Source organism: Castor canadensis, chromosome 7 (assembly GCF_047511655.1).
Source record: "Castor canadensis chromosome 7, mCasCan1.hap1v2, whole genome shotgun sequence".
NCBI lineage: Eukaryota > Metazoa > Chordata > Mammalia > Rodentia > Castoridae > Castor > Castor canadensis.
In genome coordinates, this window is record NC_133392.1 from 108,467,042 (window position 1) to 108,490,394 (window position 23,353).

At 38.8% G+C, this 23,353-nt stretch overlaps 1 protein-coding gene across 5 annotated transcripts in view; it reads right to left on the bottom strand.

Moving 5' to 3' along the window:
* Window positions 1-23,353, bottom strand: part of Pde4b (phosphodiesterase 4B) — a 524,185-nt gene that overhangs the window by 72,281 nt on the left and 428,551 nt on the right. The window contains exon 5 of one of the 5 annotated variants that reach the window (XM_074079859.1): window positions 19,406-19,440. The exons of the other annotated variants lie outside the window; for them this stretch is intronic. Coding sequence (XP_073935960.1) covers window positions 19,406-19,440 — 35 coding nt within the window. The remainder of the gene's footprint in view (window positions 1-19,405; window positions 19,441-23,353) is intronic. 5 annotated transcript variants of the gene reach the window in all.

Sequence of the window (23,353 nt, forward strand, 5' to 3'; positions counted from 1 at the left end):
GACTAATAATCTGAATTGTTTGCTTGCTACTGAAAAGATTCTGGAGCAGTTCTATAATAAAAGGACTTCCTGAATAAGTGCATGAGAACGTATAGGCAAGGTGAGTTGCTTCTCTGCAGGATCTCTTTTCATCCTTGTTGATTCAATCTTTTGCAGAAATGAAGTAGTCATCCTTTTATTGAGCCTGTCTTGTTGAAGAGTTTGAGAAATACATTATAAAATGTGTTTGTTGTATTTTTGTTTGAAATATAATATGTAGAGATGTCTGTAAACTGGGGAAATTTAAAAAACTTTAAACAATACCTTTGTTATGTGGCACAAGAACTTATTTGAAACCAAACAAGTACTGGAAATGGGAAAGGCCCCAAATATAAACATCCATTCATGAAATAAGAAAAAGTATAAGACTTTAAGGAATAACAGCTAACCCATCCTTATGAATCTTACACAAGATCTTTGTGGAAGAAGAAAGTGAAACAACTCTAGGAACACTGAGAAATGTGTCATTTTCTCCAAAATTATGAATTAAAATCTGTGAATCCATTGAATACGCAATGCGCAATGATGTGCTAATGGACGTATGGTAAGAAAAAGAGACCAGAAAAAAGGAATTAATCAAATGTCCCCGAGGGGCAGTTCAGCAACAGGAGAGTAGAACTTCCAGAGAATCCAATGGCTTTGAACTTAATTTGAGCCTAACAGCCTGAAAAACAAACTTCTTGAGGAAGGCAAAAGATTCTATCTGCATCTTATGTTTGCAGAGCTCGGGCTTGCTCACTGAAGGTGGGCACTTAGCTTCTCCTCATATATGTTATAGGAAATTCTTATGTATACCATGCATATGCCAAAGATTTTGGTGAATAAGAACTTCTATGAACTAAGGAGGGCCTATGATGAACAAAACATCCACTGATTCAACACACATATGCCAGCTACTGTTCTAAGTATAGCAATAAGTCAAATGACAAGAGCTCCTGCCCTCATGGGGTTCACATGTCATTGCCTAATAATGTTCACACAATCTTAACAACAGCTGGAGAAGGTTATTATTCCTATTTTACAGATGAGGAAACTGAGATGTTTTACACAATTGAATACTTTGCCTACTCACAGAGCTAGTGACTGATGAGCCAAAATTCAAATCCAGTTCTGAGTAGCTCCAGAGTCTGAGTTCTTAATACTTTGCTTCACTATCTCCTATTAGCAGCAAAAGAAAGATTCTAATGAAAGTCAGCATACTAACTGCTTTTTGCTTGTGAGAAACAGATGACAGCTAACTAAGAAGTCAGCCCACTTCCTACCAAGTGCCCACCAATAGGAAGCACCTCAAAATCAGGTATGTGTGAAGCATTAGACCAATTCTTATGGATATAAAATAAGACAAAGTTTTACTTTCAAAAAGTCTAATGCTACACAAAAAACCATATACATGGATCATCACAATATAGCCTGGTGAGACTGAGATCAAGATAAGCATCAGATGCTAGGGAGAGGGCTGAGAACAAATAAACAGTCTGATAGGAAGGAATATGACCCCTGAGGTGAGCCTTAACCAGCTGGAGTCAGCCTGGTAAAGAAAGGGGAGTAGGATAGTACTGAAGTGCTCTTAGCAGAGGGAATGACATGCAAGGAAATGAATGACATTGTGGTATTTGAGGACTTGCAAGGATTTTAGCAGAAGGATAGAGTGTGAGAGACATGTTCCTGAAAATTGACTGTAATGCATTTTAACAATGTGTGTATTTAAGGCTAGATTACAGATGCACTTAGAGATCCAGTAGTGAATTGGCAAATTTATTTAATAGGCCAGCATTTATTTAAAATAACAACACAACAGAATGGAATGGAACAGAATAGAAAAATGTCTGGCATAACATATGTAGTAAAGATAACTATTGTTTCATAAAGCACACAGACATGTGGAAACCAAGTCTTGATGTAAAATATATGTCTTATTATGAGTCATGATAAAAAATGTTTGAAAGCTACTAATCTTGTCTATACCTTCCACAGGCCTGTGCAGGACCCCTTGGCATCTCCTATCTGTCTGTTCCTGCAGAAAACAGACAGGCTACTGGGAACAAAGTTTCTTAAACATTTTCCAGAATTCAAAGTCCATAATCTAATTTTAAATCTCCAGTGACTATACAGATAACCCCAATATCAGGAGTAGTTCTGGTAAGCAATTAATATTTCCATTTTAAAGAAATGAGAAAAAATATACACACAATGTGAACTTGCAAATCATTCCAAAGTTCTCAGACCCAGCTACGCTTTTCATCAAATGAGTCACCCAGGTACAGAACCAAGACATGAGTCACAAAACACCCAAGCTACACCTTTGTCTTCTTTTCTTTTACAGGGGGATTTCCCCTGAAATTTCCTTTTGGATTTTATTTCTCACTTTCTCTTCTAACTCAATCTCTTGCCACTTTCTCTGCTGTTTGATTTTTCTTTTTCTGTGTTTCCTCTTTTGTCTGACCTTCCTGAATTAATAAAAGTAGTTAATATACAAAGAAAATGCATACAAAATATGGCTTAAAAAGAAAGAATTCAAGATTTATTGTTTCTTTCTTTTATCTTTATTACTGACCTGTTTGCAAAGCACAAGAAACTGAGAGAAAATTGATAAAAGTGGTTTAATAAATACTTCTTAGTACCTGGCTAATTTGGGCTTATGAAGATGAGTGGTTGATAAAAACAAGTAAAAAAATTCAGTTTGGGTCTAAACTAATTTAAATTTGGTGGCAAAGATCAAGTTTTATTTTGTGGGTCAACATACACATTTATTCGTGAATGAACAATCAGAAGTTGACAGTGGAAATTACTGATTATCACCCAAGTCCTGCTAATTTATCTTTCTCTAAGAAAGTATCTCTCTTCACTTAGCTATAAAAACACCAGCTCTATTGGGAAAAGTTGCCATAAAATCACAGACTTTCTGAACTTGAAAGAAATCATAGAGAGTATCTGGTTCAGAGTTTCTCAACCAGTTAGTTGAGAATATAAAAATATCACACACCTGGCTATTATGGAGAACCACATAGCCCCTTATCTGAGATTGCATGCTTTTTGTGTACTAACTGATTAAGAAGATTTTGTTAAATTTTATTTTTCTAAGGTGTCTGAAGAATTTTTAAAATAAATTTTATTTTAAATAAAATAAATTTTTATTTTATTTAAAATAAAAATGCAATGTTGCTTATTAAATTAAAAAACACAATGCTGATTATGGGAATTATTGATGTAAATCAAATGTGCATTTTGCAGACTGGGAGAATAATGGTAAATGAGTTCAGCCCAGGCTGCAGCCTTCACAAACCTGATAGTGTATACAATGTATACAACAGACGCTCAATAAATATTGAAATTCAACAACCTTTAAAATGCTCAAAAAAGAAAAGAATGAGCAAAGAAGAATGAACAAGAGCACTCATTGATCTGAAGTCTTAAGCCTATCGTTCTCTGGAGAAGATAATTTCCCAGAGGATTTCAGAATTTGCCCTTTATTTCTGATACAGTTTAGTCACTGCCAAGAGCCCCATAGCAAGTGGCTGCTGCACGTGAGGAGACACTTGTCCAAGCAAGTGGTGTAGAGACAAAGGGACTTTGTTTAGAAAGTCATAGTGCTCCTCCCTCCTTACTTGCCTGACCTCAAGAACCTCAGAAAAGGTCATTTTGTGAGGCGCTGGCGTGTACATGAGAAAAACCTGAGTCACTGTATGTCACAATTAGAACCACTAAGCCAAATGCCATGGCCCAAATTACCATGTCGTCCCCAAATAGGTTTATTGTGGCGGGGCTGGGCCGCTGGGACACCAGAATACTGTAGCTGGAGTTGGTTCCGACTTACCCCCAGGGAGCTCTGGCCGTTTGCAAACATCAGTACCTAAAGCCCTTGGAAAAATATCTTCATTTCATTCAAACTCACTTAGAAAGGACAGGAGAACAAGAGAAATGTTTATGTCTCTTTTAAATTCTGTAGAAAAAGAGGAGTCTTAAAAGCACAGGTCATATCTAAAAAAATAGAGAGAAGGCAGAAGTAGAGCCGATCGAGTAATTGGGTCCCTGGAAATGAGAGAAGAGTGTGTTTTATATGAGCTGAGTACTTAAGTTACAGTTGTTTACTGACTACAGTCCTCAAAATCATGACATACTTTAATCGTGACAGTCACCATTTCATGATCTTCCACTACCTGGTAGGCCTGTATTTGGAGCGTTATGTGCACTCTTTTTTTGTGTGGTACTGGGGCTTGAATTCAGGGCCTACCCTTTGAGCCAGCCCTTTTTTGTGAAGGGTGTTCTTGAGATTGGGTCTCATGAACTATTTACCCAGGCTGGCTTTGAACTGTGATCCTCCTGATCTCTGCCTCCTAAGTAGGATCACAACATGAACTGCCCTTCCCATGCCAAACTTGCATTCTTTAGGTCATTCTTACAAAAACTGGGCAAAGTTAGTATTAATGTCATCTTTCAAACTGGTAAGTGATAAGCTATAGTTTATATCCATGATCCATGGTTATCTGTCTCCAAATAATGATTTGGCTTTCAATGACTGTAGAATCATTCCAAGTCCTCATTTTACCTGTTGGTAACTGTGTGCGACCTTGGGCTAGTTGCTTAAATTGCCTTCATGTCATTTACTTTATCTTCAAAATGGGAGTAGTGATAGTCTCTGCCTGCGAATTTGTTACATATGAAATAGGAACATTATGCACTAGTGGGCACAGATTAGGCATTCAGCCAACTATTGTCTTGTATTCCTATTGTAGGGATAGCCAAGCTTGCTTGTTAGAAGATCATTTAATTACTCTCACCTTAACATGGAAAGGAGAGGAAAAGAATCAAATAACTAAATTACATTTATTCAGTGGTTCTTCAACTTTAGTTTATTCAAGAATCACCTGGGCTTGATCTTCAAATGCAGATTCCCTAGACCCTAGTACAGAAATTCAAAGCGCATATTCAATCTCAGTGTGTACCATTTGGCTCTGATTAAGTGTGGAGAGTGTGGATGATCCATGAAAATCCGTAATCCTTCATTTCCAGAAAAACCAGTTCACAAGCCATGACTACCTAATATAGGTCTTCATCAAGAGTTTGTCCATAAATAACCTAGACAGTTCAGATACCCAGATATTGACACTCAGATTTTCTTTTTGACCTCAGTCATTTGGAATTTGTCTTAGAGGTCGAATCTCAATTTGTAATTCCACAGTGGGGAAAGATTTTGCCATTGCTAATCCTTAGGCACATGGTTTCTGACTTATGCTATGTCACATGTGTTGGGACATTTCACTTTGGGGAAATTCTCCTAATGGAGGTTACCAGGCTTGCAAAAAAAATCAACAAACCATAAAATTTTCTCTTTATGAGCTGCTATGCTCAAGAAAAAAATGACATATGCATCAAAGCCATTAATTTTTGTATTATACCCAACACATTAGTCCCTCATTTCGAGAACATGGGAGAATAGAACCCAGTGTCAATATAGTTGCAAATGCAAACCATATGTTTTCTGAGTAAAATTTATAGAATGGTGGCAACATGTGATAACACATGAATATGAACTATGACTTGGTCTGGTAAGGCTGCTCTCTGATTCACAATTAGACTGTCCTTGTTAAAAGAGCCTGGATTCTGGAGTCAGAATGCTGGTTTCCACTCTTTACTTCTCTACTTGTTAGCTTCCTGACTATGGAAAAATTATTTAATCTCCCTAAAGTTCAGTTTTCTTATCGGTAATACAGAGATCATAATGATTCTTATCTCACTGGGTCGTTTCAAATATTGAGGGAGATATTGGGTATGAAGGCAGTTAACTCAGACCCCGTCAGGAACACGTGCTCAGTACATTTGCTGTTGTTCTAAATCTTTACGTGTGGAGAAATGGTTTTGCACCCCTTCCCCATTCATGAGATCTTGGCATTGGGGAAAGCTGATGGTAACCTCCTGAGTAGAGAAAAGTCTCTTCACTGAGAAAGACCTGGCAAACTGTTCAGTACATCAGCACAGAGCATCTTGCTTAGATATCTTCTAGGTATAAAGTTCAAACTCAGCCAGTCAATTTCTGACATCCTCTGGCTGGGCTGCATGCTCCATGCACCATTCTTTCATGGATACCATGGTTCCTCTCTCTGAGCTGGGGAATAAGGAGCAGCATGGTGGGCGGAAGGCGTCTTGTGTCCAAGTCTCCAAAGCAGCTTACCAAACATACATTAAGGGCTGGGATGCTAGTGCGGGGTAGTGGTGTACTCAATTATTATTCCCAGCACTGGAAATTATCCCTGCCTCTAAGCTCAACATCAATTAAATCAGGTCACTGAAGTATGATTGCAGAAGTAAATCCACTTACATTTTGTGTTAGATTCACTTTATATTTCTGATTTCAAATCTCAAATGAACTCTCAGCTCTGCCTGGAAGTCCCACTGCTTCAACGTTCCTCTCACCTACACTTTTTTACCCCAACCTAATTTATTATATACATTAAGGTAGACAAAATTTTAAGAAAGTTTGTAATTTTTTCCCCTTCATGTCTTTGTAGTGGCTTCTAATTTGCTTTAACAATTCAAAGTGCTTACCACAGCCTATAAACCCTACAAGATCTGGTTCAGGCCTACTTGCTATTAACTCCATTTTGTACCACTCATTCCCAGCAAGCTTCACTCCAGCAACACTGGTACTCTTTCTCAAATCTACCATTCTCAAAGATTTGAACATTGTGTTTCCCTGTCTGGAATACTCCTTGTTTGCCTTCTTACCGTTCTAGTTATGTAAAACTATCACCTCTTTGGAACAACCTTCTCCCATTTCTAATCTAAACAATCTTCCTTCACCTCCTATTATTTTCTGTGGCTTCACTCTCCTAATATCCTTTCAAGTACTTACCGAAATTGTCTATTTTCTTGTTCATAGTCTGTCTCTCCCTCTTGGTTCAAAAAATGTTCCTTTCCATTTTATTTACCACTGTCTAACAAAATATCTGAGATCTACATAAATACTTTCTTAATAAATGAGAATTAGTAAATAATAATTAAAATTATAAAGTATATAATAAATAACCATAAAAGTGTTAATCTGAGCAGTTGAAAGGATAGAACTAAAGCAGAGGTTTGGCCAAATTCACTTAGAAAGTTGTACTATGACCAGTTATTCTCCCAGAAGCCAGGACTAAGTCCTGTGGATGATGGAGCATCTCATGACTGACCTGACCTTCTCTTTCTAAAGTTTTTGCAGACTACATGCCCCTTCTGTGACCTTCTTGCCTCTGTCATTTAGCCCTTAACTCAGGTCTCACTTGAACTCCTTGATGAAACCCTCCCCCATACTTCTAGCTCACAAGGTCCTCTTGATCCTCAGAAAGCCTGTAGTACTCAACTAACTATACTCCTTTTTGTGTATTTATTACACTGCTTAGAAAATTGGAGACAAACACAAAATTCCTTAACATTTATTCAATATTTTTGTGACTAGCTATGTTAAGCTTTTTATAATAATAGTAATTATTAATTTTCATGGCAAATCAATTTTTATTTATTTTTATTTAATAAATATGTGCATGGAACATATTATGTACCAGACCCTAGTCTAAGAACTATAAAATGTTAATTAATTCAGTCCTAGTAACAAGCCTAAGACATAGATAGAGAGTATTATTATTCTTATTTGGTAGTCAGAAAAACTGAGGTAGAAACAAGATCAAAATCACAAGTTGATAAAGCAACAGGCCAGAATTTGGGTCCAGTCAAGGAAGTTCCAGAGTCTTGGTGGAAGCTCAACCATTCTTGGAAACCATCTTTCAACTCCTATGAAGTAGGTTGGTTATTGTTGTGTCACCAGGAGGAATCTTGACTCAGGCTAGCTTTGCTGGGGTTACACCATTAACTTATGTGTTTAACATCAAATACTTACAGAATTCTTACTGACTGTGAAGCATTGTGCTAGCTTCTGAGATATACAGTATTTAAATAGTAATCATCTTTATAGAATTTATAATCCAGCTAATACCTAGGCAGTGTGCCATTCAGATTTTTAAGTTTCTTACACCAAAACTCATGGTCTCTCTGTTATTCCTTATAAGAGTTAAATCAAAGTATTTGGGTTCAGAGATGAATTTGACTTGCTAGTGGAAGGGGTAGGACAGCTCTGAAAATCTTCATTGAGGAATAAAACACCACTTACCACTTTATTGTCATTTAAAAGTAAATGTGTCACCTTTAAATGCCATCTCCACTTGTGCTCACTATAATCTCTTTGGGGACTGAGACAGTGCCTAGGATCCTGTCACACACATAGTCAGCATCCAAGAAGGATACTTCGAGTGAGCTCTGACTGGTTGAATTCTTACAGCAGCTAACAAAGCTGGCAGTATTAGTTTTGCTACATTTAAGATTTCTCTGAGCTACTTTAAGCTTGAACATTTAATTACAATGGCAGACATATACTAGCTTTTCCTGGCTCTTTGGGGGTAGTGACTCAAAGACTGAATGTAATAAAACCAAAGGAAATTCAGAATTCTCTTTAGCACAAGGGCCAAGTCCTATGCACTTCCAGATTCAATATTGTCTTCTCTAAGGAGCCGCGCAGTCCCATTTGCTGGCAACCAAGCCCTCTGGAACAAGGAGACCTGACTCTGTGACCACAGATTGTCCAGTGTTTATGTTGCCAAAAAAGGCAAACTGTGAATTCTCACATTTTTTTTCACTAATGCAATGGGAAGCACCAGTGGCTTGGTCTGAGGAAATGATGAGAAACCAAACATACAGAGCAAACACCACTATTTGCCATGCTGTCTTATTTGTTTTGAGAAATGTGGATTTATTAATAATAAACTTTTACAATGTGGCAGGCACCTCAGTGCCACAACACTGTAATGCAGGAAAAACCCCATTAAGTCACCTAGTCCTGTATCTGCCAAGGATACTACTTTTCTACCCTTTGAATTTTAATGATATTTCAAAATAAAAGATGCAATATGAGGTCCACTTCCTCACCTGTGATTCATGATTATCATTAATGAATAGGGATTATGATTGGAAAATGCAAAACAAATATGCAAAAAGTCCAATTCCTCAAAATTTCAACTTGTAACTCTGGGTAGGCCCTTCCCCCAAATTTACACAAGGAGAAAAATCCACTAGCAGACTTCAATTACCAGAAACACATGGCATCCTCCACAGAGACTCGTGGGCCAAGGGGGAAAAACAACTACCCTTATTTATTTAGCATGTATTTATTTAACCTTCTGGCTGGGTTGGGTTGTTGGATTTGGTTTTATATCCCGAATTATAAAGTTTATGATGGGAAAGGGTGTCAGCTGTTTGCCAAAGCAAAGGAAGACCTCTGTTCTTTGTCTTCTCTTGTTCATAGAACTAACAGCTTGTTTAGAGAAGTGAACGTGTGGTAGGAGGAAGAACATAACCCTTCTTGGCTTCATCTTCCACAGCTCCTGTTCTTTCTCCTGACAGTACCCTGGGCAGACTCCTGGTACTTCCAGGCTGGACCACTGTACAGTCCTTCACATTCTTTCCTCTCCACTCCATCTGGCAAACTGCTGTCCCCATTAGAATCAGCTAAGATTTTGTTCTTGACAGTTGTCCACATGTTTGCTCTGTATGTAGTGTGAAAAAAATCATATATCTTATGCTTAATTTAATTTTCAAAACCACTTTGTTTCATAGGGAGATATGGTAGGTATGGACAGTGTCAAGGACATGAGCTCAGGATAAGGAGAAAAAATTTTGAATCCTAGCTCTACTAGTTCTTAGTGAAGACTTTGGGAAAGTCAATATTCTCATTCTACTTCACAGTCAGTTTTGGTATTTTAAATAACCTCACTGAAGCAGATTTTGTAAATCATCTACTTAAATTTTCAAGTTTACAATTCAATGATTTAGCAGATTTACTCTTTTGTGCAACCCTTACCATAAATCAGTTTAAAGTAATTTTTATCATCTTACTATCATCATCAGGTACCTTTACTGTTAACCCTATTCCCTACTTTGTTCCCAGGCAGTAAGCATTGCTTTTTCAGGTATTTCATATAAATAGAATAAGATAATATGTGGCAACCCATATCTGGATTCTTTACTGGACATAATATTTTTAAGGATCCTCTATATTGTATGTAGCATGTATCTGCGGTTTGTTTCTTATTACTGAATAATGTTTCATTGTATGGGATGACCTCTTTTGTCTAGCCAGTCACCAACTGATGGACCGATAGGTTGTTTGTAATTTTTAGCTACTATAAATAATGCTGTTAATAACATTTGTGTTCAAGACTTTGCATGCATATCTGTTTTCTGTTCTCTTGTGTGGATATTTAAGAGTGGAATTGGTGGGCCAATTTATGCTTCACTTTTTAAAGACTCCTAGAACTGTTTTGAGGTTTAAATATCAAAAAGTAATGGCCTGGTACAATGCTACTCAGAGAGTAGCAATCAGTAAAAATTGCTGTGGTTATTGTTTTTAGGGAGTGGTCTTTCTTACTGTATGCATAAGGAGACTAAGGCTCAAACATGGTTGCAAACTTGCTCACATTCACACAACTAAGTGATGGATGAACTGGGGTTCATCAACTCCCTCCCAAGTCTCCTAACGATGTCTAGTAAGTTTTCCTGTCATGGTGGCCAATGCTATCTATACTAACTGCCCAAGAATCACAGTTCTCCTAGTGTACTCTTTGCTAGACAAATATCAGTGACTCCTCACTGCACATAAAGTAATATCTCAGTTTGTGTGCTAGGTATACAAAACCCTTTAGTGGGATATGGTTGGGGCAATCTAACCAATATACAATGTAAGGTTATTGGAAATTGGCACAATGAATCCCCTTGCACAATTAATATGAGCAAATAAAAATGCAAAAAGAACCCTCTAGCTTTTTCTCACCAACCTTTCCTGTCTGGTTCCCACCTCATCTTTCCATCCTCTCCTTTCACTGATTCCTTAGGGTGACTTTGTTCCAATAACAGCCCACACTCTTTTTGGCCTCTATACCCTTATTTTATCAAGGTCTGCTTTCAATAACAGCCCACGCTCTTTTTGGCCTCTATACCCTTATTTCATCAAGGTCTGCTTTCTTAAACAGCATTTCTCACTTTGTCTTGTGAAATCCCTAAGACAGAGCTCAAATTATATTGCCTATACTTTCCTTGTCCTAGTGGGCATGATCAAAATTAATCTGTCTTCTCTCAATCCCCTTGCTTATAATAGGTGCCCAGTGAATCTGCTTATTTGAGCTGAGATATCTGGAGAACTCAACCATGTAATGAGTGGCCTAGTTTTGGGAAATACAAATTTTTAAAATAAAAAAAAACATTTCCCAGGTATAGCCCCCTATAGAGCGTTATTTGTACTCAAGCTCGGATCCTGCTTTTAACCACTTGCCTCTCTCTTTCAGAGAATTTTATTCATACTTCTGGCAAATTCATATCATACTGTATTATATATCAATTTATATTTGCCCTTCAAGCCTGTGAGCTTCCCCAGGGAGGAAACTGCCTTACTCACTCATCTCCATTACACAACACAATGCCTGATTCATGTTGTGATGACTATGCACCAGGTGCTTTTGGAGTGAATGAATTAGTAAACAAGAAGGTGAATGAATAAGAGAATCAGTCTCTCTCTTTTTCTTCTCTCTCTGTGACACAGAAAACCTACCAAAATTAGGTGATACTCTTTGTCTGACCTCAGAGTTCTAAGAGATCTTCCCTTTACAAATAAACAAATAAATTTGGTAACTTAAAAAAAAAAAAAAGAAAAAAAAAGAAAAACTCGTATCTTCCTATTAGCATGCTGTTAATCTTACTTCCTCTGGGACAGCTTACCTGATTAAGTTAGTAAGTATGCATGTGGACTACTTTGCTCCCCATTCCTTAAAGTTTTCTGAACAAGGGCCATAAAGAAGAAGGAGGAGAAGGAAAAGGAGGAGGAAAAAGATGAGGAGACAAATATAAGCTCTGTGACATGGTCTCTTTGCTAAGTAAATTGTGAGAAGTTTGGATTCTACCAAGGACCTATCAAAGAGCTTTGCAATATAATAAAATCATTGTACATATTTATTAAATAATTGGCTCCAACAAGCATTTATTAAGTGCCTGTGATCAAGACCCAGTTTCAACCTTCTAAGACTCCTGGCACAAAGGGGCTAACAAACACATAATCACAGCAGTGGCAATAACCAGAATTCAGTCATGGCTCTGTAAATGGCACTTTTTTAAGTGTATTATGTGAAATAACTCATTTCATCCTCATAACAATGCTAAGAGGAAGGATTTAAAGATGAAGAAAATGAAAATAAAGAAACCAAAGTGTGAAAAAGGTATAGGAATAGGAATAATTATCCTAAGACATAGTAGAACTGGGATCTAACTCACGGCATTCTGAATCTCCTTGTGAAAATGCCTTTAAGTTTAGGTGAAGAATCACATTCCTTTTGTTTTTGTTTCCGTAGTGATCATTAACATTTTATGAAAGTTTGCTATTGAGTTGTGCTAATTATAAGGCTAAGAGGGATTGGGAAAATAGTAGTGATCCATTCTACTACAGAATAATGGTGTGGTCACCTATTGGAGTGAGATGGGGTGGAAGAAGACCAAAGTTTAGAATCAGACCAAAGAGACCTGAACTTGAACTCCAAATTCCCAAGTTACAAGATCAGGGCCTAGTTCTTCTCTGGCAAAGAATTATCCATCCCAACACCCACACACTGTTTCTGGGCTGTAAAATTGGATTCTAGACTCGAAGACTCAAAATAGCTCAAAGTAAAGATGACTAAGTCTGGGAAGGTTAAAGGATTTACTTCAGGTCACACACCTGGTTGGTACTGGTACTAAAATTTAAGTTTCCTGAGTTCCAGCCCAGTGTTCTTTTGCTTAAGTCACATAGTTTCATTTGAGGTAGGTAGTTGAACAAAGCAAATTTTTCAAAGTGGGACTTTCCAGAGCCAGTCTAGAATTGGATGGCTGCCTCCTTGTGTTGAAGCAAGGCACACCCCGATTTCAGTATAGATCTGAAATCTGACTGTCTCTTTGTGATGTCAGAGGCTGAGAATATCTGGTGAGTAGAGCTGTGCTATGTTCCCCAAATTTTCTATACCTCCTTCCCCTGCCAGGATGGCCTATTCCAAATCCCACAGTCTGTTTGTGAAGGGGACTTGCTCCTGGAAGAGAAGGAGACATGGTCATCTTCCTGATGCCTCATTTACTCCTCAGAAGGAAATAAGAGCTTAACATATATTTTCTCCTAAATTATCTCTAGTTTCAGAATCTTGAGAAAAGAACAAATTAAATGTGGTTACAGAAATTATGAGTGTTGTTTAGAGAAAGTTAAGTGATTGGAACAGCAGATATAAACCTCATCACAAGGGGTATGTACCTTTAAGACAGGTGCATGTGTGGGCATCACCTACCTGATGACATGGTATACAGGGGTTGGAGCCAAAAGAGCCAAGGTTCAAGTCCTAGCTCTGTTACCTACTAGCAGAGTGTCTTCTTTTTTAACCACTTAACATCATCGTGGCATAGTCTGATTGGCTAAGAAAAAAGGGACCATAATATTGACATCATAAGGATCAATGTTGAGGATGACAAGAGGTCTGCAGAGTCCCCAATAGCAAATCTTGGTATGATATTATGTTGAGTCCCCCATGCCTTGTGTTTGAAGGAAAGGCTTTATGGAGAGCTCTTTGGAAACAAAACACTTTTGGGGAAAGGTCGCAGAATGCACTCAAATAGTTTTATCAAACCACAGTTCTGTCATTTACAACTGTAGCATGAAAAAATCTCAGAGTTGTCTGAGTCCACCCTTCTGCATGACAGAATTCCCTCTATGGAAACTTGAAGGGTACAGCAATATGCAATCCCACCAATACACTTAGAAAGTGAGAAGTAGAAGCATATTCCACTGCTGCAGAGAAAGTGGAAGTCAAGACAAATGTTTTTACAACTAGAATAAAACAAGTTACTCAAGACCTGAGGAAAAGCAGGATTTAAGGGGAAAGAATGTAGTGAGATGCTTATACCTTATGCCTCAGAAAGTGCCCAAGTAGTTTCAGTGTAGTAATTTGTTGAAAGCAGTTCTTTATGAAAAGATAAAGGGGAAAGAGGGAAACTGTACATGGACGGCAGATTCATTGGCCTATGAATTCAAGGCCTGTGAACTGTCTGTGGTAAGGAAGAATGCTTCAGGTGATACCATACAGGAATCTGTCTTTGAAGGTTTTCCTCTGCTGTTCTATTTACTCTCAGTTTTCTCTGGAGTCACACATTTGTTTCCAAACTACATTTAATCTGCTCTTTTCTCTTTTAAATCTCAATAGGTCTAAAACAGTACAGCCTAGAGGCAGGTAGAAGTGTCAAGTGCTATTCACAATAGCCAAGTTATGGAAACAGCCAAGATACCCCAGCACTGACGAATGGATTAAGAAAGTGTGGTATCTATACACAATGGAATTTTATGCAGCCATGAAGAAGAACGAAATGTTATCATTCGCTGGTAAATGGATGGAATTGGAGAACATCATTCTGAGTAAGGTTAGCCTGGCTCAAAAAACCAAAAATCGTATGTTCTCCCTCATATGTGGACATTAGATCAAGGGCAAACACAACAAGGGGATTGGACTATGAGCACATGATAAAAGCGAGAGCACACAAGGGAGGGGTGAGGATAGGTAAGACACCTAAAAAACTAGCGAAAATTTGTTGCCCTTAACGCAGAGAAACTAAAGCAGATACCTTAAAGCAACTGAGGCCAATAGGAAAAGGGGGACAGGTACTAGAGAAAAGGTTAGATCAAAAAGGATTAACCTAGAAGGTAACACCCACGCACAGGAAATCAATGTGAGTCAATGCCCTGTATAGCTATCCTTATCTCAACCAGCAAAAACCCTTGTTCCTTCCTATTATTGCTTATACTCTCTCTACAACAAAATTAGAGATAAGGGCAAAATAGTTTCTGCTGGGTATTGGGGGGGGAGAGGGAGGGGGCGGAGTGGGTAGTAAGGGAGAGGGTGGGGGCAGGGGGGAGAAATGAACCAAGCCTTGTATGCACATATGAATAATAAAAGAAAAATGAAAAAAAAAAAAAGAAGTGTCAAGTGCTTCAGGGATAGAAGGCTTTACTAGGATGATGGAATTCCTAGGTGAGATCAAAAGCTTGGAATTGTGATGACCAGAAGACTGGAGGGTCTCCTGGTGCCAGTATGTTCTGCAACAGCTAGAGGCATTCTCAGTGACAAGAGCATGAGACTTGGAGGGCAAATGGAAAAAAGGAAGTTCAAATATTCATGTTTGAGAAGTAAGAAATCTCAAGGATGACCTAGTGAGTTGGCATGACATTCAAATTTCCAAATTTTATTTCAAACCTCACTCTGTGAAAATCAATAATATACATACGGAAGATTCTCACCTCCCTTTTCTCCTTTCCTAAGATATTTTTGGCCAAAATTAACCTTATAAAGATAATGTTATGGGATCCAGGCAGTGGGCACAAGTCAACTGGTCTTCTTGGAAAGCTGAAGCCCAGGGTGTCTTTTCTCAGGACAGTCTGCCCAGTGATGAGAATGGTGAGAGCTTGAGCATCGTCAAGATGTCTTCTTTGTTGTTCTGGTCTTTCAAACTATCCTTTGGTTTCCAAAACAATTCTGTGAGTTGGGACAATTGGTTATTTTACTATGTTTTGAAGTAAAGACTCAGTCAGAAAGAATATAGGAATTTTTATTTTCCTGGATTTTATATATCTTATTTATAGCAGAGTGAGGCATAATGCTAATCTGACTCTGAAGTCAGGCTTTTTTGTTTGGTGGTTAGTTGGTACCTGTGATCATCAGCATGATGTATCAATTTGGCTAGACTATAGTACCCAGTTATTTAATTGTTAACATGTATCTAAGTGTTGCTGTAAAGGTATTTTATGTGTGCCATTAACATCTAAATTGAAAAATTTAGAGTAAAGGAGACATTAAAGACCATGACTGATATGGTCTTTATCTTTATGTATCTTAGTCCTTATTTCCAGGTGCTACAAACTCAAGATCAGAGTCTTAGTCTTCCTTACAAGACTGAGCCACCTCTCCCTCAGAGTTAGTCCATAATTAAATGATGCAGCTTAAGAATACATACCAACCTGAACAAATGGGTGAATGATATAGAAAAACATAGGAATGTATAGTCCAATACAATGTGAACGAGTGAGCAATTACTAACGATAGCAGGACTAGTTGTATGAGGTTTTTTAGAGCCTTTTAATGAGATTAAAAAGACAGGAAGGGTGAGGGGCATGGAAAGCTGAGTAAGTCAGTGAAGGCCTAGAATGCTCTTTAGGTAAAGACAGGTAGACAAGCTAAACTTGCAATGAGAGAGGGAAGTAGTAATGGAAAACCAGGTCATTGGGACGCAAACTCATTGTGTTGACAAAAAAAAAAAAAAACAACAAAAACATGTGAAGAACCCTTATTTTTCCCTGGAACAAAAAGTTAACAGGCCAGCATTAAGGTACAGGTGTGTATATACACACACCATGCAGAGCTGGAACACTCGGGGAGCTGGCGGATTTGCTGTTTGTCAAGACAATTAACCTGGTTAACTACATGAAGAAATAAAGGCTCTGTTGGCATGGAATACCTATAAGACTTGGAGCTTACAAACATAAGAGAACCCTCTTCCAGTGCTTATGCCCCCCACTCATGCTGCGTGTTTAGTTGCCAGGACTGAACCCTTGTTCATTTCAGGGCTTGCTAGCAATGCAGCACTAAAAAGAAAGTCGTCATGTTATGTTCTGGTAGGATGGTTGGCTCCTGTGGTGGGCCTGTCCTTCCAAAGACAACAAACAGAGGACTTCGAGGGGGTTGGGCTTGCCTTTGTCTTTCAGAGAAATAGTCACACAGCCTAAGAAAATGAAGAAGCTCTTTCACAAGCTCAAATTTCTGTTTTTGCAGATGGCAATCTAAATTGGCATTGCAGATTTAGAAATAAATTTTTGCCCTGTGGACATTGTTTCAGGCTCTCCAAAGCTGTAGCAGGTGGGTAATTGCAGTGTTATTCAGCTTCTCTGTTCTTAGAAGCTAACTCCTCCTTATCAGTATATACCCCTGACTCAAGAAACCCACTTTTCTATCAGTAGAACAGCAATTGTTCTCTCCTTTCACTTGCAATTTCTTGCACTACCTCTCTTTCCTTCATTCTTTCTTCAATAAATGCTTTTTAAGCACCTGCCCTTTGCCACTCACTGAGTTTACAGTTTAATGGCATAAAAAAATCAAGAAAATAGATAGTTACATATATTAAAAACATGTTTATTGCTTTCTGTGTACCAGCTACTGTCCTAAACACTTTGCATACAATTAACTAATTCTGTTCTCATGACAAATCCATGAGAAAAATCCTATTTTTATTCCCATTATACAGATTTGAAAAACCATTGTTGAATCATTCATCTACAATTGTAGAAAAAGAAAGGAATAGAACTGTATGTATACTCAGGCAATCTAGCTCCAGATGCTACCTTCCTAAACCACAGAGTGGATGGAAGGGGCAGGGGCTGAGAATTATGATGGATAAAATTCAGGTAAAGGGAGCATGTAGCAGGTACTAGTAAATCAGACTTGGTGCTCAGATAGAAACTCTGTATTTAAAATTCAAATTAGATCATGCTAACCTATTTATCAAAATCTTTGAATGCTACAAACTGAATTTCCAGTAAAATTTGCACATCTGCCATGAACCTAGAGATGTTCTGCTCAACGTGGGCTTTCTCTGACTCTCTGGTCTCATTCCTCACTGTTGCTCTATCAATCCAGGTTTCCCACTGAAGCATTTTTGAGGGATTGGTTACTCTCTCAGATACCAACCATCTACCTCAGCTCCTGCAGTGTTCAGGCCTCAAGTTCTCTTATTTACAGAGGTTTTCCTTATTTCCTAATCTACTTTAGTCTTCCATAGTAACACATCATCATAATAATTAGAGTAAACATTAAATAATACTGGATGTTAGATAGGGTTATAAATTATTTACAGGTAATATCTCTTTAAGTGTTACCACAATCTTAATGGTAAGTACTGGTATTATTCCCATTTTTGCAGGTGAAAAAGTGAATCAAAATCATAGCATTCTGTACTTTCCTTCATTACAATTATCAAATGCATAACCATGCATTAATTCATGTAATATTTCCTGGGCTGTAAGCTCCATGCAATCAAGATCTAAGTGCATTTTCTTTATTTTTGCAAGCTCAGCAGCTCATGTACATTTCATACATGCTTTTTGCATAAATAAATGCATGAAGAATAGATACATATGAGACATAAATTCTTTCAAGACTCATACATTTGCTTACTTGGAATAAAGGGGTCAAAAAACAAAGGACTTAGAGTCCTATCTGAGTGAATATGATCGAAGTACATTAGATACATGTATGAAAATATCATGATGAAGCCCATTAAAATGTACAAAAAAAAACCCCAATAACCAAAAATAAAAAGACAGTCCTTTCTTGTGTAGTAATTATTAAGACCCTTAATAATCCAGTAACTTTGCTGTCCTATTGTGTCATTCTCACCAACCCCTTTCCCATTGGGTTGATGTCTGAGGTTTGCAAGGACAGTGTAGTCTAGACAGTAGAGAAAAAGAGCATGGGTTTTCAAGAAACACAGACTAGATTTCAGTTCTGACTCCATCACTTGCTGACTGTGCAGTCTTGAGTAAACACCAGATTCTCCCTGAGGATCCTCTTTTCAAATCTGTGAAATTGGAACAATCATATCTACCACTATGCTTGGTAGAATTAGGGGAGAAAATGGATACCAAGAGCCTAGCACAGTGTCTAGCACAAAGCAGTTATGGAGCTTCTCTCCTTGACTGCAGGAAGAGGCAGGCATGTGGGGCTTTGGAAATTACTTGGTTTATAATACCAGGGGTGCCAGCTAGACTAGTCCCTGGAAAAGTGAAGCCCAAAGTACAACTAGGAGAGGGGGCAATGAGAAACAATGCAGAATCTGTTCTGGCTGCTTCCACAGATCAGATAAGTTAGACTACCACTATGGCCCCAGCTCACTTTGCAGACATAGCCAGAGACGGGGGTAAGGAAAAGTACACAAAACTCTGAGGGTCACTTTTGGTCCTTGTCAACAGCTCTGGTTGGGAGGAAGTCAAGACAATAAACTAAGATCCAGTGAGTTCTGTTGCCTGTTCTCTATTCAAGGGGACAGTCCCTGCTTTGTTTCTCTTCTCTCCAGTGAAAGACTGTTCCCTGAAATGCTCCCAGCTTCCGAGAACAGCTCTGGTGGCAAATTTGCAATGTGCCGGCCAGGGGTTGATCAGAAATAAGTGAGCAGAATCCACCCTGCCCCCAGGATCATGCTGCCTTGGAGATGCAGGGGGAACACAAGAGAACTTAGATGCTTCCCGTCATTCCTCTTTTTACTCCTAGGCATCTTCTACATCTATTCTTCTCCAAGCCAATCTCAAAACTTCTCCTGAAGAGAAGAGAAGGGGGTGAAGTAGATATAAAAGTGCTTTCCCCCTCCCAGCAGTAACTGGAGGGGCATGAAGTCTTTCCAGGAGTCAAAGCGCACCCCCACACTGGGCAATACCAGTAGGATTTGTCTTGTCTGCAAAGGGCAGCTCTGTGTCAACTTCAACTTCTATTCCTCCTGAGCTGCTTGGGCTGAAAAACCTGTGCCCGAACAGGTGTGTGCCAACCCTGCAGGTTGGATTTAAATGTAACTGCTAGAATTATGTTACCTTACAAAATAACATCTTCTCAGGTTTATGCAAGAGAAAGCTCTCAGTTAACTAAGGTTTGGTTTATCAGAATCTTAAATAACCTGGCATTCTTCTTTGCACTTTGCTTTTAAGAGAAATGACCATACCTAGTATCCTTTTAGGTTTGGTATCAGCTCCTTTCTTCCTCCTAAGTCCTCAGCTTTACAGAGTCCTATCTTCAGTTCTAAATCTATTTCTTCACAACCAAATTTTTATGGTTGCAGGAGGGAAGCATTTTAAACTTTAAGGAAAGATTTCTTTTTAGATTGTACAGTAGTCCCCCTTATCTGTGGGGGATGCATTCAAGACTCCCAATAGATGTATGAAACTGCAGAGAGTACTGAATCCTACATGTCTATATGCTACTTATTCATATTCATATACACCCATGATAAGGTGTAATTTATAAATTAGGGACAATAAGAGATCAACAATAACAATAAAATAGACTAGTTAGTTTATTAAGTAATATAAGGGTTACTTGAACACAAGTATGGTGATATTGCAGCAAACAATCTGATAACCAAGATGGCTACTGAGCAGCTAACGGGCAGGTGGATTATATAGCATGGGTATGCTGAAAAAGCAATGACGAGTCACTTCTGGGCAGGACGCAGCAGAACGGTGCAAGATTTCACCATGTTACTCAGAAGGACATGCAATTTAAATTTTATGAATTTTTTCTTTCTGGAATTTTCAATTTAACATCCTTGTTTGACTAAGGATAACTGCAATCATAAAAAGTGAAACTGCAGATTTTGGGGGAGCAGATTACTGTATTACTATGGAAGGGAAGTATACCAGAAAGATCTGAACAATGCTTTCTGTTTCGGTTCCCTATTGATACCAGAAGGCCTCGGCTCTTCCATATCATACAGTGACCAATCGTTTCATGCTCGTGCTGTGTGAGACATGATATATAAGACTAAGAACACCAATCCCAATGCTTGCACTTTCTGAGTACTTTATTTATGTTAAGATAGTCAATCCTTACAACTAGATATCAGATATGTAAAATTCCACCCCCCCCCCGAATTCAGAAATGAGGAAATTAAGTAATTTGTTTCAAGGTCACATAGTGATATTACTTTTCTTATTTAACCTAATAACAACTTTATGACAGAATATTAAAATTCCCATTTTACAGATAAGAAAACCAAGTCTCAGAGATGTAAGTTGTCAGAGAGATTGATCCATAGCCCTAACTTCATTCAATCTGAAGTGCTATTTAAGTACCTACTTTGTACTAGGCACTGGGCTTGCTGCTAAGAGAACATCAGTGCATCATGTGACAAAGTAGACATACTTAGTCACTTTGGTTTTTTTCCATTTCTTTTAACATTGCCACTTCTTGCTGTGTGGTATAATAAAGAGTTCACTTGAAGTGCCTTGAAAGTCACATGCAGTCAAGTTTTACTAGGGATACCAGCACCGTGCACATGCCTGGAGAGCTTGCAGATGTTTAGGCCAGCCTGAACAAAGCCAATATGCATCTCAGTTCCCTTCCAATATTTTGGATTCAGGCCTAGGCACTCACTCATTTCTATTTGTTCATTTCGTGAACATTTATTGGGCATCTATTATGTTTTATGATATAAATTAGGGCTATAAAAAAGAGGATGAGTATTTGAACTCGGGATGCTCTTGGTTTAGAATGGGAGAAAATTAAAGGATTACAACACAATATGACAATAATCAAGACTTTTGAGATAATCATTAAGAGTAAGAGTTGAGGTGGAATGTCCTAAAGATGGCAAACTGGCTGAATCTTGTAACTTGAAAAAGGCACTTTCCAGATGGGCATGGTTGAGGCAAGTGGTGTTCTTAAAACACACACTGTGTACTAGACCTGGATTGAGATGACATATTTATTTTAATCCTGACCCCAGGGTCCAAGACGCAGAGAGAACATAAAGAACTTGTTCACAGTGTCAGTGTAAGAAAATCCCTAAGTTGAAGGTGTGAATGACATTTTCAGGAAAGGGCAACCCAGGGAGAGAGAGCTGTATGTAAAAAGACAGAAGGGCAGAAGAGCCTGCCTTACTCAGGAACAGCACACTCAGCGCACCCTAGCCATTGGCTCTGTAGATGGGGGGACGAGGCTGTCATAACAAGGGAGATGAGGGCAGAGGGGTTAGGTGCGAAATTCTGAGGGTGTTGGCATGCCTGGTTTCTTAGCCTAAAAGCCAAGGGTAGCTAAATGCAACAAGAACATAACCATAACTTGGTTTAAATGAGAAATTCTAGAACCAGAATGGTTTAGAGTGGGGAAAGACAATAATCCAAGGTGGCCATAATGGTTTAGGTACAGGATGATAAAGCACTGAACTATAGGAAAGGCAGTTGGTGAAAAACAGAGGTGCAAAGCCTAGAAAAAAGGCTAAAGGAATTGACCACAGTAGGTGATAAGAGAGATAAAAGGGAGCATGGTACCCTGTTCCTCAAAGCCAGGACTGTAAGAAATGGTGTGATACATCTGGGTCTCCAGGTGAACCAAAAGAGGTTCCCAAAGGTGTCCAGATGTCTGGCATTTATATATATATACTCAGTGATAAGTAAGGGGAGCGGACAGTCCGTGGTGTGGAGGGACAAGGATTGAAGTGGATTTTATAACCAGTGCAGTAGACTGCGAAAGCCAGACCGATGAGGATGGTGCTCTAATGCACCATCAGCTGGCAGGTGGAAGAGCCCAGGTGAGGGCTGGGTCTTGGCTCTCACTCCTAGGTCTACCCAGGTAAATAGAGCTGTCAAGAATACCCAGGAAGAGGCAGCTGTTTCCTGGAGGGCTTTCTCTGACACGCCTGGGAGCTGCATGACCAGGCTTGAAGCAGGCAGCAGCTGGGGTTTGGGAGGACACAGGCACGTGGACAGCCTCTTGCAGGATTGCTGCAGATGAACAGCCAAGAGAAGCGATGCCTTCTTCCCAGCCTCCTCCTCCACCCTTTGCTACAGAGCACTGGTGCCACAGCAGGGTGCTGGCTGCATAGGTTGATTCATAGACAAGGGATTGTAGCTTAGAGTCACGCAGAAGTGGCAGAAGGGAAAAATTGTGTGTGTGTGTGTGTGTGTGCATGTGTGCATGTAGGGAATGTTTATTCATTCAACTGTATGTCAAACACAACCTCACTAGCAGACAACAGTGATTTGCCAAATAAACATCAAGATAGGCTGTATAGAGCAAGAGGTGAGACTCATTTTTCAAAGTAGGGCACCTCCCTTCATGGTTTCAATTACAGGAGGTGCTTTTGCACACAAAACATTCAGGCAACAATATCTGGGTATCTTTCTGAGCCTACTGTAACTAAAGAGAAAGAAAGGCCGGAACTAAAATGCAGAAGAAAGAAAGAAACTGTTTGGAGATAGGTCTGCTACAGTATAAACTTTTCTTTTCTCTGGCTTACTGCTATAGCAAAACCTGATGGTTGTCTTTGTAAAAAACGTGTCTGTATCTAGGTCCCTGGCAGTGATTTGCCTCTGGGAGGGCCAGCAATCTATTTAATGACTCCATTGACGTCAATAGCATAACTGAAATACTTACTAACATGCATGATTCCAACTTTCAAGGGGGGGTGGGTGGATGGTGTT